General features: G+C 34.7%; 1 protein-coding gene across 1 annotated transcript; it reads left to right on the forward strand.

Moving 5' to 3' along the window:
* The first annotated feature begins 14,469 nt into the window (after nt 1-14,469).
* LOC131051493 (gamma-glutamyl peptidase 5-like) lies at nt 14,470-16,441 on the forward strand. The gene is made up of 4 exons (XM_059215422.1): nt 14,470-14,758; nt 15,806-15,859; nt 16,004-16,222; nt 16,331-16,441. The coding sequence occupies exons 1-4, from the start codon at nt 14,510-14,512 to the stop codon at nt 16,439-16,441; spliced, it is 633 nt and encodes a 210-aa protein (XP_059071405.1). The 5' UTR covers nt 14,470-14,509.
* The last annotated feature ends 699 nt before the right edge of the window (nt 16,442-17,140 follow it).

A 17,140-nucleotide genomic window follows, 5' to 3' on the forward strand; every position in this document is an offset into this window, starting at 1 on the left:
GGAAAATAATCATCTATGGCTCTAGGATCATCCCACAATTCAAGCCTAGAAAGATAATCTGCAACCACATTAGACTTTCATGGTTTATCAACAACTGTAATATCAAATTCCCGCATCAACAGTAACCAACGAGCCAATTTTCATGTAATTGAAGGTATAATTATTCATGAGATATCTGATTGCAGTATGATCAGTATGCACAAATATAGAATATCTTGTTATATAATGCCTGAATTTGTTGATTGCATATATAATTGCTAACATTTCTTTTTCAGTGACAGTGTAATTAAGCTCATGCCCCTACACGTTCTTATTGATATAATAAATTGCACTTTCCAAATTATCAATCTTCTATCCCAAGACTGCTCCTATAGCATAATCTGATGCATCTGTATGAATTTGAAATGGTAAGGACCAGTTTGGACCCTTAAGAATTGGTGCTTGGGTTATCGCTTGTTTAAGCTTCAAGAAAGATTCATTGCATGAGGAAGTCCAATTAAATTCCATATCCTTGGTCAAAAGAGAACATAAAAGGACTTGCAATTTTGTTGAAATATTTGATAAACCTCCTATAATATCCAACATGACCAAGAAAACTTTTGACATCTTTTGGCTTTACCGGTGCAATGATATTTTTAATGACTTCTATTTTTGCTGGGTCAACCTATATTCCATTTATAGTGATACGATGATCGAGAACTATACCTTCCTGCATCATCATGAAGCACTTTTCACTATTCAATGATAAATTATAGTCTTCACACCGCTGCAAAACTTTCTTCAGGTTCTTCAATGCCTCTTCAAATTCTGAACCATATGTTGTAAAATCATCCAGATAGATTTCTATACTGTCTTGGGAAATATCTGAAAATATGCTTATCACTATTCTTTGAAAAGTAGTTGGAGCATTAAATAATCCAAAAAGAAGAACAAAATATGCATATGTTCCCCAAGGACAAGCAAATGTAGTCTTTTCTTGATCCTCTGGGATAATTTGAATATGGTTGTAGCCACTGAATCCATCAAGAAATGAGAAATACCGCTTCCCTGCTAAGGAGTCTAATAATTGATCCACAAATGGTAATGGAAAATGATCCTTTTTGGTTGCTAAGTTCAAAGCTTTGTAATCCACACATACCCACCATTTTCCTCTTTTCTTGGGAACTATCACTAAAGGTGACACCCATTGACTATCCGAAATAGGATAGATAAATCCAGCATTTAATAATTTCTGCAATTCTTCTTTAACTATTTCTCTTAATGCAGGATTGATTCTTCTTTGCGGCTGTCTAAGTGGTCTATATTCTTCTTTTATGTAGATACAGTGGGTACAAACTGTAGGATCAATTCCATGCATGTCCTTGTAATCCCATGCAAAAACATGTTTATGACATTTGAGCAAGTCCACAAGTGCTACTCTTTGGGTTTCTGTGAGTTTATTGTTGATATTCAAATATTTGTTTGAATCAACTTCCACTTTGATAGTAAGATCAATTTGATATACTTCAGAAAAATGAGAAGAACAAACTTCCTGTGGCAACAAAGTATGCAATATATCAGTGGCTGCAGGAAGGTCTGCTTCTGAAATATTTGATACTAACTCTTGCGATTGTTGTTTTTGTCTTAACTCATTTGTCAGAATTTTATAGAGAATTGAGTCATCATCATGAAGTTGGATGAATGGTCCTCTATTAATCATCATAAAGTGATTGACAGAGTCTACTCCTTCAAATTATTCTCCCAAGTTAGGCCAAATGACTTGTTGTTGATCAAATTGAGGCTGAGCAGGAGAATACAGAGCTAGAGTTTTGGTAGTATTTCCATATGAGATAGTCATGTCTCTTGACTGACATCCAATATATGCATTAGCTGTAGCAAGCCAAGGTCTTCCCCAAATCACTGGATATCCTCCCAATGTGGCCTTAGGAGACAGGATCATAAAGTCTGGAGGGTATTCCCAAGAATCTAAAGCAACAACTATATCTTTAATCATACCATCAGGTCGAACCGTGGAACTGTCAGCAAGCTATAGGACTGTAGGTGTAGGTCTGAGACTAGTTATTTCAAACCCCTGCATAATATCCCTATCATGACATTAATGGTTGCTCCCAAATCTATCAAGCATTCTTTATTTGAGTGCCATTGATGACTAAATTCACAACATGGCTACTAGGATCAACATACATAGGAATTGAAACTTTTCCTAACATAATATCAGTCGATTGACCCATTACATGCACTGTTTGTGGATCTTTTTTCTTTCTACCAGGCTTCTTTAAACATGCTTCCCTAAGTGCCTTATTGTACACAGGGACATCCTTAATAGCTTGTAACAATGGAATTTTAACACATACGTGTTTCAACTGATCTATAACATCAAAACTTTGTTCTTGTTCTGGAAGAATCTCTTTTGCTTGCAACCTTTGAGGAAATGGAGGTATTTGCTGATTTTGAGGTATTGGAATTGTTGGACTAGGGATTTCTTGTTCTTTTGGCATCTCAGTTATAACTAGTGGGGACAGATTAGGCAAATTTGTCCCATATATGAGGTGAATATCACTTATAGATAGAGAATAGGCTGGATATTGATTAGGATTAGCTGAATAAACTTGTTGTTGTTGCTGAGATTTTCTATTAGGATTCGACATTGGTTGAGTGGGCAACTGTGTAGGTTTAGGTGGAATAGTAGTGGCTGCATGAGGAGGCATTATTTCAAGTGGTTGTGGCTGCTACATAGGTTGCTGATATCTAGAAGACTGATTTGTCCATGGGTGACCCCCCTCCATTGAGGAGCAAGTTGCCAATTTCCCTGAAATTGCTGCCATGGTTCCTGAGGTGGAGACCAATTTCCTTGTGGCTGTTGCCACTATGGAATTTGATTGGAAAAATTCCACCTTTGACCTTGAGGACCATACCAATCTGGATAACTACCAAAATTTTGAGCATATGGAGATTGCCATTGATTATTTGGTGCATAGGAATTTCCACTATAACCATAATAAGAAAGTGGACTGGGAGGCATACTTTGTCTTGGAAAATTTGGCCTTCTTTGAGAAACATAGAAAACTTGTTCATCATCACCTTGTATTGTCTTGAAATCAGGAACTTCAAGATTTGCAACCATTTTACATCTGCAGTCTCTTTTCCTTTGTCTACAATGCGGACAAAATTCTGCAAGAACCGTATCATCTTCCCCGTGCTTCTTCTTAGCTGAAAGTGTGTCTAGTTGAGTAGCCATATTGTTTATGACATCCCAAATAAAATCCTTCAATAAATGGCTAAGTTCCATTCTCGAAACTCCATTACTAGATGTTGATGAAGAAACTCCTGGCTTGAAACGCCTATTCTTCTTAGAAGCAGATCTGGAATACTTCTGACAAATTTGTCCAATGTCATTCCATGTTGATTGTGTTATGTCACCTCCTCCCATAAGATCCAAAGCATCTGTGCATTCATCACTGATTCCTCTCAAAAATATTAGCTTGAGATAATATTCATTTAGAGTGCTATGCTTGGACTTAATAACACTGACTAGAAACCTCTCCAGATAATCTTCAAGACTCTCATCTTCTTTCTGTGTCATTCTAAAAATATTATCCCCATGACAGTTAGTGTCTCTACAATAATCCTTGTATTTCATGAGAAACAATCATTTCATCTCATCTGATGTAGTGCTTGTGCTACTCCCTAGACTCATAAACCATCTTAAAGATGATTCTTTCAAAGTGGCAGGGAATATTTTGAGTCTATGGGCTTTTGTAGTATAATCAAAACTCCTACAAAGGACATCAAACTCAAACAAGAATGTGTTTGGGTCCTCTGTCACTAATCCATAGAATTTAGGGAGAGAAGAAGCTGGAATGTTCTTGAGATTAGCATTATCATGCTGATCAGAAATAGGGAACTCAAACGTTGGTGCCATAGGTGGAGGTGGGTTATTCCCACCAGGGGGTGGATTTCCTTGCATTGGGCTTTTGGGAGAACTCACTAAATGAAGTTCCTCTTCAGGAGGTCAAAAGAGAAAATGGAGGTTGTTCTAAGGAAGTTCAAATTCAGGAGGGTTCAATTTTTTGGGGATTTGATATAGTACAACCAAAGGATTTACATCTGGTGGGTCATATGGATCGATTCTTGCATGATTAGGATAATCTCTTCTTCGCCTATGCATGAAAATTCATAAGAATTACTTTAATCAAACTGGGCTATCAAAAACAACTAAACTAAAGGCTAAAAAGATAATAACCATAATAGGTTCTTAGTTTGACACCATCCCCGACAACGACGCCAAAAATGTTCGCTCCAACAATAGGAATAATAACTATAGTTAAAGTCTCAATCTGAAGTTTGGACATTCACTTCGTGAAGTTACTATCTCCATAACTAAAGTTCATTTGATTGTCAACCCAGGGATGTATTACTTGAAATGGGTCTACACTATATATGCACTAAGTTCCTGCGATAGCTATCCTGCATTACTGCAGCAACTAAAATCTATTTGGGAAAAGCAAGCGAGAATTAAAACAACTGAATGGCTACAGGAAAACTCTGCATTAACATAAAACTCACTTAAAGAAATGCTAACTAAGCCCAAAGTTGTCAAATAGGAATTACTTCGTTTACTTTGGCTGTAGGAACAATCAATGGATCCGCTTCCAGTGGCTGCAGGAACAGTCAATGCCAGGATGTCTATTGCGGTAGAAAAAGAAAACTAACTTAACAAAGGCACAAGATCACTCACCAAGTGGATCCCCTTGGATGAGTGTATCCAGGCTTCCAAAATAACTCCAAGTGCTCAGAATAACATAACTTTATTCATTTCTTTTCAAAAGTCGATACATCATTCAGAATGAAAGAAGACTAAAACACTTTGCAACTTTATTTCTAAATCTTCTGCTCTTTTTCCCTCTCTTTCCTTCTAACCTAAGAGAAGAGGCAGAGACACTTATTTAAAAGAAAATTATAATAACTTCCTACAATTAAGATCATGCCGATGAGAAGAGGCGGATAACATTCATGAAGGAGAATAGTCAAAATTTAGCCACTAAAAATGTGGATCTACACCAAACCACAACCAAGAATATAGCGTGGCAGTATTACAAGATCGATGCCCACTAAAGTCAGACATAAATAAGTCTTGCACATCCCGCTACTCTTTTGTCGTTCCTCACTCTCATTATCCTCTTCACTAATTTGAACTTTTATTCGCCCCTTGAATATCTCAAATTGCATTCTCAACATGACAAGACAATCTTCTCCATTCTTGTAATTGAAAAGAGAGAACATACAAGCATATACATATCTATTTTAATTAATCATAACACTTATTCATTTCACACATGATATCGCCTATAAAAATCCGTATGGCAACAGGAACAAATAACACGATTGCAGGAATAACTAGCAAAGATAAAACATACTTTAATGGGTTCAATTAACATCTGAAATGCATATAGTCAAACCTTAATACATCATTACCATCCCATTATACAAATTAAAATGTGATAAAAACTTATGAGTTCTAGGAATAAAAGGAGCTAATATCTCAGCTCATCAAGGATCAAATGACACTCACAATGATAATGAGAAAAATGAGGAAACTCTCAATTGCATGAATGATGACACAAGAATTAATAATGACACAAGAAAAAATCACGAAGACACAAGAACTCATGAGGACACACAAAGAACTAATGATGACACAAGAAGGAATCATGATGACACAAGAATAAATCATGAGCACACAAGAACTCATGATGATACGAGAAAAAATCATGGTAATGATCCTCTCTTAAATCTCACTCAACAAATACAAACTCTACAACAACGGATTCAGGACATGCAAAATGGAACAAGTGCCAAAAGATATTCTTTAGAAGACATTTGTCCATATCCTTTTGACAGGAGTTTGAACATGGTACCATTTCCACAACATTGTGAAATCCCAAAGAATGATAAATACAATGGGAAAAATGATCCACAAGATCACATCAGAGAGTTCTGCACAATGAGCATGGAATTCGCTCACAACGAAACATATATCATGCGATTATTCCCTAGAAGTTTGAGTGGACAGTCAATGGAGTGGTTTTCTAAATTACCATCAGGAATTAGATCATCTGAAGAGCTTGTGAACAAGTTCATTTCACAATACTCTTATAACATACAACATGAGATAACTATGTTGGATTTGTGCAATATTAAATAAAAGAGTGGAGAGTCTTTCATGACCTTCTTACGTAGATGAAGACGTTTAGTCAACAAATATCCTAGACCAGTGCCTGATCATGAAAACATGGATATATTCATCGATAATCTCACAAGTGAAATGAGTTATAGGCTCAAATTACAATGTGCTCCTAGTTTTGCAAAGATGATTGAAAATGGCATCAAAATTGAGGATGCTATGGTCAAGAAAGAATAATTTAAACTATATAAAGAAGGAAATAATTCCTCAAACTCCTTCAACAATAACAATAATAACAATCACAATAATGACAAACCAAAATTTTGGAAAAGAAATAGAAATGTTGTGAATGATGGAGTAGGTGACAATAACGTTAAACCATAAACACCTATTTTCAATCTATCAAGTAGAGCACCAGTGAGTAATCAGGACAACAACGCTAAACCAAAATCATTCTTTCCCAATATGCGCAAAAAATTTACCAACATTGGTGAACCATTGCAACCAGTTTTAAAAACTCTTCTTGCAAACAAATTAATCATATTATCAGAAGCAAGAGATTTTGAGCCCAAAATTAAACCAAGTTGGTGGAATGATAATCATTTATGTGAGTTTCATAGGAATAAAGGGCATCAAACGAATGATTGTCAAAGACTCAAACATGTTATTCAAGATTTAATAAACGATGAGGTCATCACAGTGGATGGGCATACTACAAATGAATTGCATACGACCCTAAAAAATCCACAACCCAATTATGCAAAATGTGAAACATCAAATACTCAAAATGACAAAGGGAAAGCAAAAGTTAACTATGCTCACGCCTATGATAGTAAATGTCATTATTGTCAAAGCGAAAACACCAACAAAACCACACATGCCATTACTCAAAGTAAGGCTAAGGTGACATTCCCTGGTGTGACAAATAATGCAATATCTAACTCAAGGCAGTATAACATAGTAGATCAATTTTAGAAGACTCTCACACAGATATCAATCCTAGAGATACTAAAACTCTCACTAACGCATAAGGAAATATTAGAAAAGGCTCTAGTTGAAACCACAGTCTCTAAAGACTTGGATGTTGATCAGTTCCAAAGCATGATGGGACACCTCATATCTCCTAATTTCCTATCATTCATAGAAGATGATGACATGTCATTGCAACATCACCACAATGCTCCACTACACATTGAAGTGCTTATTCACAAAACATGCGTCAAACGTGTTGTTATAGATGGAGGAGCATGCTTGAATATTTGTGCATCGATTTTAGTGTGTGCCCTAGATTTTTTAGAAGAAGCAGTGGATCCAAGAAAGAAAATAACAATCAAAGCATATGATGAAGAAGAGCGATCCTCTAAGGGAACAATGATATTACCACTTAGAATAGGACCAGTTCAAAGATAAACAATCTTTCAAGTACCGGACTTGAATTTATTCTATAAAATTCTTCCAGGTAGACCATGAATCCATGATATGCAGGCAGTCCCTTCGACATATCACGAATGTGTTAAATTCCCTCATAATGGACAAGAGGTAACAATTTCACCAGATTCAACTTAGTATTGCAGCAATCTGAGGCCAACTCAGAATGCCACAGTTCCTTGTAACAGAGAAGCAAACTCTCCTATCTCATCATCCCAAGAAAAACTGTTGGCATCAACCTTAGAAAGTTTTGATAAGAAACTGAAACTGAATGACAAAGGAGTGGGAGAGTATTCTCTACAGTTTATGCTACTTTCCCCAAGATCTTATAGAAAACCAACAAGTTTGCAATCACAAATCCCACAAAAACCTCTTCAAATATTTGATTGAGCGATTCTTACAACAGGGACATTATCTGAAGAAACCGAGGACAAGGATGTCCTAGAATGGTTAGATAAGGATGAAGAAGTTCAATAGAAAATCAATAATGTCAGTATACCCATAGAAAAACATCGAAGAGGATTCAACATCCTACAAAAAAAGGGATACACTGGAACGGGTCATGTGGGAAAAAGAAAAGAAGGTCTTCTAGAACCCATACAACCTAGATCTCAAATGGCTAAAGACAAATCACGCTTAGGGTATGGAAAAATTACTCCAGAAGAAGAAACACATTTTAGACAACAAAAAGAGGAGCATGACTAAAGTCAAGAAGAACTTGCAATCCAGAGAGAAGAAGCATCTACTAGAAAACAAGAAGAAGAGAACAAGAGAAAATAAGAAAAATCAACTGCCAATCAACAACGACAAGAAAGTGATGGAAGTCAAGAAGATATGATAGCCAAACTAGTAGAAGTAACCATCACTCCAGAAGAAGATGAATACGAGATAAGAAAAGCAAGAGCAAAGAAAACATAAGAAGCAACCCAATATCTATGTGAGCAAATCTGTAGATTACAAGCTAGCAGTGAAACTAACTTGCATGAGTGAGAATTTGATACATATTCTGAAATATCTTTTGAAGACTCTTGTGATACAAAAGATGTATATATCGATCTAGTCCATTCGTACGTGGGTCAAACATCGAAACATAGACCACTTGAATGAGAATCACAAACTAACAATTCTAACTTCATTGAGACCAATCAGAGGGCAATCATGAGAACATATCTTGAGGAGAGTGATATCCTTAACTCGACTGAAACAACAATAATCTTTGACAATTATGTCATGACCGTTGAAGTTTTTAAAATTAACCAATCAGATGATCCTTTACCCTTAATACACCCAGAACTTATTGACTGGGACATCACCGGAATCAATAAAGTTGACACCTTCCCAAACAATCATGCTATAGCCATATATCTCAATGCCGCTGAACCTGTAACACCCAAAAGAGCTTCCACCAACGAATCTAATAATGCATCTTCTAGTCAGGGGGGTGCCAAATCTTCTAGTTGCAAAAGTGAAATTAAAGAATTAAAAAGAATGTCTAATGCTGAAAAACCATTTTATGGCAACATTAGACCAATCAAAACATAAAATAAAGGGCGTATCTGAGGGTGAAAACCTCCTTGAGGCGCCCAAATATGGAAGATTTGACACCATCCCAGAACATTTTCAAGAGAGACTGACTATCCTGATTGAACCTACAGAAGCAGTCAACATTGGTACTCCATAGAATCCTAAGATTCTTCATCCTGTAGCATCTTTATCGAAACAAGGGAGAAAAGAGTACAATGACTTCTTCGAGAGAAGGCAAATGAAATTTCCCTGGTCATACACAAATATGCCAGGACTAGATCTAGACCTCATCATGCATCACCTCAATGACGTTCCAGGATCTAAGCTAGTCAAACAAAAAATCAGGAAGATGCGTCCTCACATTGCTCTTATAGTGAAAGCAGAGTTGAAGAAAATATTGGATGTAGGATTAATAAGGCCAGTCACATATCCAAATTGGGTGTCAAATATTGTACCTGTATCAAAACTAGATAAGAGTATCTAAGTGTGTACAGACTTCAGGGACCTGAACTAGGCATGTCGAAAAGATGATTATGCACTACCAAGCATTGATATCATTGTAGATCTTACAATTGGCCATGAAATGTTCTCTTTAATGGATGGTTTCTCAGGGTACAAGCAAATCAAGATAGCCCCTGAAGATCAAGAGAAAACAACATTCATGTTCCCTTGGGGTACTTTCTATTGGAACGTCATGCCTTTCAGGCTCAAGAACGTCAGGGCTACTTATCAGAGAGAAATGACCACCATTTTCTATGATGCGATGCATACCTGCATGGAAGATTATGTAGATGATATACTAGCAAAATCATACACTAGAGAAGGACACCTAGAAATTCTAGACAAAATATTTGACAGATTAGATAGATACAAGTTAAGACTGAATCCAAAGAAATGTGCTTTCAGGGTCACATTAGGAAAGCTTTTGGGATATATCATATTTTCTCGTGGAAAAGAAGTTGATCCAGCAAAGGTAAAAGCTATAATGGAAATGGAATGACCAAAGATCATCAATCAACTGTGTTTTGTATAAGGGAGATTTCAGTCAATAAGAAGGTTCATAGCACAAAATTTGGCTGATCGTTTTCATCCATTCACTCACTTATTGCACAAGAATGTTCCATTCAGATGGAATGAAAAATGTGAGGAAGCCTTCACTCAAATCAAGGAATATTTGGTAACTCCACCAATACTAGCATCATTGATTGAAGGAAAATCATTGTTGCTTTACATCTCAGCTATAGAAGTATCACTAGGAGCTCTCTTGGCACAACATAACAATGAAGGAAAAGAATGAGCAATCTACTATATCAATAAAACTCTAGTTGGATATGATTTGAACTACACAACCGTGGAGAAAACATGTCTAGTAGTAGTATTTGTAACCTAAAAGTTGCGACATTATATGCTCACACATTCAGTTAAGCTGATTGCCAAGATCGATCCTCTAAAGTATCTGCTAAGCAAGGCAACACTAACAGGTCGACTAGCTAAATGGGTCATGGTGCTGAGTGAATTTGACAATGAATATGTTGATTGAAAAGCTATAAAAGGACAACTAATTTCAGATCAACTCGTTGAAGCGCCCTTGCGCGATGATACTCCATTACACATTGAATTTCCTGATGCAGATGTTCTCACTGTCAGCAAGAAGACTTGGGAACTATATTTTGATGGCTCTTACACACAACATGGATCAGGTGCAGGATTCCTAGTCATAACATCTCAGGGACACACTATCCCTAAATCATACAGGCTGAGCTTCCCATGTACAAATAATACTGTAGAGTATGAAGCACTAGTCATTGGTCTCAAATGGCCATTGAATGGAATATCACAGATTTGCATATCTATGGTGATTCACAACTAGTTATCAACTAGATAAATGATGAGTACCAAACCAAGGATGATAAACTGATGCCCTACAAGAAACTGGTTGATGATTTGAAGAAGTATTTTGCAGAGATCACTTTTGTTCAAATCCTAAGGAATGAAAATAAAGTAGTAGATGCCATGGAAACGATAGCATCTCTTTTAAAAACTCAAGAGAATCAAGAGCGTTATGAATTCCTGGTGGAAGAACTCTTTTATCCAGCCCATGATTCCATTGACACACAAATCGTTTGCAATATATTCGGAACTAAATCCTCATGTTATGACCCAACATATCTTTACTTGAAAGATAATATCCTTCCCCCAGATCTCTCACGAAACCAAAAATGAAACTTTATCCGTCAATCTACTCGTTATATATACCATTATTGTTGATACCCTTTATAGACGAGGTCTTGATAACACTCTCCTCAGGTGCCTCGAATGTGACGAATCCGAAAAAGCCTTAAACAAAGTTCATGAAGGTATTCGTGGCACACATTCAAGTGGTCTTAAGTTGGCTAAGAAACTCATACGCTTGGGTTATTATTGGCCCACTATGGAAAGAGATTCCTTCACATATGCTAAGAAATGTAAACAACGTCAGATTCATGACAATCTGATACATGCACCAGCACAATCAACGTTTGGGGAATCATATCGAATCATGTCTGCATCAAATAAAAAATTATTGTATCAAGATCAAATCCGCATTGAATCATATCACATCAGCATCATCAAATCAAATTTTCTTTGAACCAATGTGTCGTCACACATCGCTTCAAAGAGGGGCAAAATGTATACACCTAAAAATGGTCTAAAGTTAAATATGCAGTTATTTAATTAATAACCCTTCCCAATTAATTGAATTAACAAATAATTTGATTAATTTCCCCAATCTACTTATAAATAAATCTAAGGATTTATTCATTAAGTTCATTTCAATAATTCCCTTTGATTAATTAATCCTCCCCCCCATTTAATTCATTCTCCTAATCCTATAATTAAGATTAACAAATCCAAGTTTGTTGAGATTAATTACCTTTTTCCTATTATTTGAATTTTTAAATTCAAATATGAGCACATGGCTCCTAACTTCTAACCACCTAGCCTAGCCACCCCCTAACCTAACCCATTCTATCTAATCCTGGGTCTAACTAACCCTATCCTAACTTGAACATCCTAACCTATTTTATTCTAACCTCCTATGGGTTGGATATCCCCTCCTTGAGACACGTGGCATTTTGGCCACATGTCCTCTCTCCTTGGACACTTGCCCTCTCACGAGCAAGTTTCTTTGACACTTGTCACCACATATATGACATGTGTCCCTCCCTCTAACCTTTTCTCCAACTTCCTCAATCTTGGCCCCTGATATCTTCAGATCGAATCTAGACCATCGATTCCTGCCACCTCATCTTTGGCATTGGAATTACTATAAATACCCCTCATTTTTGGAGCAATAAAAATCCCTTGCATCCTATATTTTAGCATCATTAATATAGGCATTTTATATCTTAATCATCTAGAATAATTGACAATTAGATCAATATTAACATGTTTAGAATAACTCTTAGCATGTTAATTTAGTCTCCATTTATCAATCATGTAGCTTAAATCATAATTTTAGGTAATCATGCAGACAATCATCTTAGCCTCATACATTTGCATAATCATGAAATAACTACTCAACTTTTGAGTTGCCACTTTGGAGGTCATTGCTTCGCTGAGAGCCGACAAATCCAACACCTTCAAGGTCTTCAAAAATAGAGGAAGATGAGACATCTCAAAGGAACTTTTGGTTTGCTTTTATTTAGCTTTCAATTTGCTTCCTAATTTCATTTATATTGTCTCATCTATGTGCTTGTTTCTTGCAATTGGCCCTAATTTTAGGAGCACACTTCCAACATTATTTTAGATTGCAAAACCATAAAGTTTGTTGGACATTCCTATGAATTATTAGAAATAATGAAATATTCAATCATACCTTCAAGTTTAACAAAGGTATAATTATCCATTTGAATAATTGTAGGTGTAGGCTTATGTCCTTGAAGGTATTATGACTTTTCTTTAGTTTCATTTGTCATAACATTTATAGCAACACCCAAATCAATGTATATTTGGAATAGAATTTTGACCAATATGCACTTGAATCATTTGCCTTATAAGATTATAATATTTAGGAATTGAAATATTACCCATCATAAAATTTGAAAGTTGTCTAATGACTTGAATAGTCTCTAGATCTTGCTTCAATTTCTTTATGCACAATTCATGACTGTTTTTGAGTAAATAGAATTATCCCTGTTTTTAAGCAAAAGATAAATTTTGACACTTATATTTCTCAATTTGATAGCAAGATAAAACTGAAGTCTTGATAATATTAGGTTAGGTTTGTCATAATTCTTCTATAAGAGTGCAAAATTTACTAGAATATATAATTACATTAAAAATTTCTATAAAATAAATCTAAAATTAAATAAAAAAGAACATTAAAAAAATATAACAGTTCTCATTATTTTCTTTGAAAAATTTATGTAACATTTGTTCATCTAATTGTAGGTGCCAACATAGTTAAACATCCATCGAACATCCATAAACAAATATATCTGTTATAAAAAATCATATCAATAATGTTGAGGAGTAATAACAATTATAATAACTGTTATTTGGCTCTTTTTGATCTTTCCTTTAAAAAGTTTATTACTGCTGGTTATTTACTCTAGAGACTATTTTATGATGATAATTATTCCTACTTTCCCCTTTCATTTCAAGTATTCATGTTTGTTGTGTGGAGGAGAGTTGGAGGAGAGTTAGGGCTCATAGTATACAGGACTTTGGAAAATTCTGTCTTCTTCCATTGGTGCTATAGCACCAGGAGGTTTTCTTCCCAGGATTCTTTCCTCCATCTTTGAATCCTGTATAAAAAATAAAAAATATTAATAAAAAAATTTAGTAAAATAATCCACTTTTATTGAAAAAAAAAAAAAACTCTTATTATTTTAGACTTTACTACTATCAACGACATTACTCATATAAACCAAAAGCTTGTCTTATGAAAGCATGTTTGTCATGGTGGATTCATTAAAACACATTAGATCCATGCTGGATTGCCTGTGGCGTGTCATACAGTATGGACAATTCATTTAAATATTACAAAAACGTAAACTTATGATATAAAACGTGTAAAGTTTGAAAAATGTGCACTCTTAACAAATAATTTTCATATGTAAAAGGCCGACAAATACTTCTGTTCCTATCGCAAAGTCAAATTTTTAACTGCACCCACTGATAGGACTTTATTCCGATCTTCATTTTGACCAGTAATTTCTGACTTCCTATAAATTTATCTGGTTTCTCCATATCCAAATACAATTGCTTTGCTTTTCTGTGTGGTATTGAAAAGAAAAGATTGCAGATTTATAGGTAGCATTTATAATGGGCAATAATAAGAGGTTTGGAGTTCTGTTGGCTGCTGCAGACAGAGATTATGTGAAGAAAATGTATGGAGGATATTTCGGTCTGTTTGTTAATATGTTGGGTGAGGAGGGTGAGAGGTGGGATATGTTCAGAGCTTTTGACCGGCAGCTGCCAAAAATGGAAGATCTTGACAAGTATGATGGATTCGTTGTGACCGGAAGCAAAAGTGATGCCCATGGCAATGCTGTTTGGATTCTGGAACTGTGTCAATTGTTAAGATGTTGTTACCAAATGCGCATCAAAGTGTTGGGGATATGCTTTGGCCACCAGGTTAGTAACCCACCTTAACAGATTGCAACTTCCATTAATGGACATCAAGCAGGGCTCACACTGTCATAAAAATGGTAGATTTGTGTGGTATAATGCTTTTGCACAGTTTATATTATGATTAAGAGTGTTTTGAATATTACCTGTGACATGCTTTGGTCATCAGATTAGTAACCCACTTAAAGGGGAAATTGAAATAAATAGGGTAGGATTATGAAATGATAATTTTACAGTTTAAATTAGTGATCAAGAATGTTTTTGAATATTAGCTGTGTCAAAGTATTAAGATTATGTTTTAGCTATCAGATTAGTAATCCACTTAAATATATGGTTTTTGGCATGATGGATATCAGGTAAGATCAACATTGAAATAAAAATGGTAGTTTTTTATTTTTAGATCGGTAAGCTTCAAATTTTTTAGTCTGGTTGAGTCGAGGAGATATCACAAGGGGACCTCCTCTCCAATCAACATATTCAACTTAGAATCTACTTACTCAACTCATATCAACGTAGAAATCGCAATGGAAGTCCAAGAGGCACCACTTAGAATTCCAACACTAGATGTCACTTTAAGGATTCGAACATGGATCTCCATCTAAGAACCTTATGGCCTTGCCATTAGAGCGCAATTATATTGACAAAAATGGTAGAATCATGAGATATAACATTTTCATAAGTCATAATAATAATCAAGAACATGTGAAATTTTTTTAGGATATGCTTCAACCATATAAATAGTAAACTATGTAAATACATTGCATTTTTCATTAATAGACATTGGGTAAGATCACGACTATAATAAAAATATGGAATTATGATATATAATATTTTCATAATCTATATTAATGATTAAGATTGTTTCTAAGTATTAGCAATATCAATATTTTTCTAGTAAACGATTATGATTATTATGACATTGACGTGCAATAATTGATTATTGTATTTTGGTCCTATGATGCTTAATTGGTTGTTCTTGTTAGAATCCAAACTAATAATCCCACTCATATCTTATTAATTTCTAACTTGAAAGGAGATTGTTTCTTTTTATAGATATTATCTAGGGCTTTGGGAGGCAAAGTGAGTAGATCTAGTGCTGGATGGGATGTTGGCACAACTAAAATACGCTTCAATTCTTCCATTCGTACGAAAGAATATCTTTGTGGAATGAAAATTCCTACAACTCTTTACTTAAATGAATTCCATCAAGATAAGGTGAGATACTTGTTTTTTCAACTTGATGCATATTAGGGTTCCATGGAAAAAGATTGTATTGAATTTAACAAGTATTGTATGGTTCAGGTGACTGAGATCCCTTGTGGCGCAGATATAATTGCCTTTTCAAATAAAACTGAGATTGAAATGTTTTCAATGGATGATCACATACTTGGAATTCAAGGTCACCCAGAGTATAGTAGTGACATTTTATTCAATCTTATGGACAACCTATGCAATGAGGGCATCTTAACAGTAAGTTACTATTATGTGTTTAGATCTTTAAGACTTGTTCATTGCTCGTATAATTATTCTTGATATTAATGTAATCTTTCTCTTTCTTTCTTTTTTTTTTTTTTTCAGGAGGAGATGGTAAAGAAGGCAAAAAATTCGGTTGAACAATACAACAATGTATATGAAAGAGAAATTTGGCAACAAATTTGTAAAAGATTTCTTAAATATACAATTATATAATTTTTTATCTATGAATCTTTTTTCTCATTCAAAATAGAATTAACAATTTTAAAATATGGTTAAAAGATGTCATCATGCATTTATACATCAATTGAACATGTATTGTTATGCCCTCATTTACAAGTTACTTTTATAAGCTCTTTTTACATATCTAGTTATAGTGCATGGTCATTTTAACTTTTCTATGATATTTTAATACACTCAAAATCATTATTATATACTTTCTTAATTAACATTCTTCGTTAGATTCATATCTTCAATACTCGTATGATCAAATTATTAAAATAAAAATAAATTAGGTATTGCACATTATCAATGTATTTAATTAAAAAATCAAGCACAATTATTGCATACCAAACCATAACATTTTTTATAATGTAAGGCATAATAGGGCATACTTTAGACTTTACACCTTTGTTTTATGCCATTTCTCACAAATATCATATTATATACAATCGTAGCATGTGTTTGCCCCATTTAGTGCATACATTGACTCTTAGTAGTAATCTACCATTACAATCCACCTCATGATTCACCATTGGACTCTTAGTAGTAATCTACCATTACAATCCACCTCATGATTCACCATTGGACTATATTATTTGGTGGGACATTATCTTTTAAATCTAAATTCACCTTTTTATGCCTAAAATCGAAACATTTCATAAAATATTAATAATTACATTGTATTGCATTCTG

The sequence above is a fragment of the Cryptomeria japonica genome, chromosome 2 (genome assembly GCF_030272615.1).
Source record: "Cryptomeria japonica chromosome 2, Sugi_1.0, whole genome shotgun sequence".
Classification (NCBI taxonomy): domain Eukaryota; kingdom Viridiplantae; phylum Streptophyta; class Pinopsida; order Cupressales; family Cupressaceae; genus Cryptomeria; species Cryptomeria japonica.

Coding starts and splice junctions, on each gene's coding strand:
- LOC131051493 (XM_059215422.1), top strand. CDS start 14,510: ATGTATGGAGGATATTTCGGTCTGTTTGTTAATATGTTGGGTGAGGAG. Junction 14,759..15,805: donor GGATATGCTTTGGCCACCAG/GTTAGTAACCCA, acceptor TTCTTTTTATAG/ATATTATCTAGGGCTTTGGG. Junction 16,223..16,330: donor GCAATGAGGGCATCTTAACA/GTAAGTTACTAT, acceptor TTTTTTTTTCAG/GAGGAGATGGTAAAGAAGGC.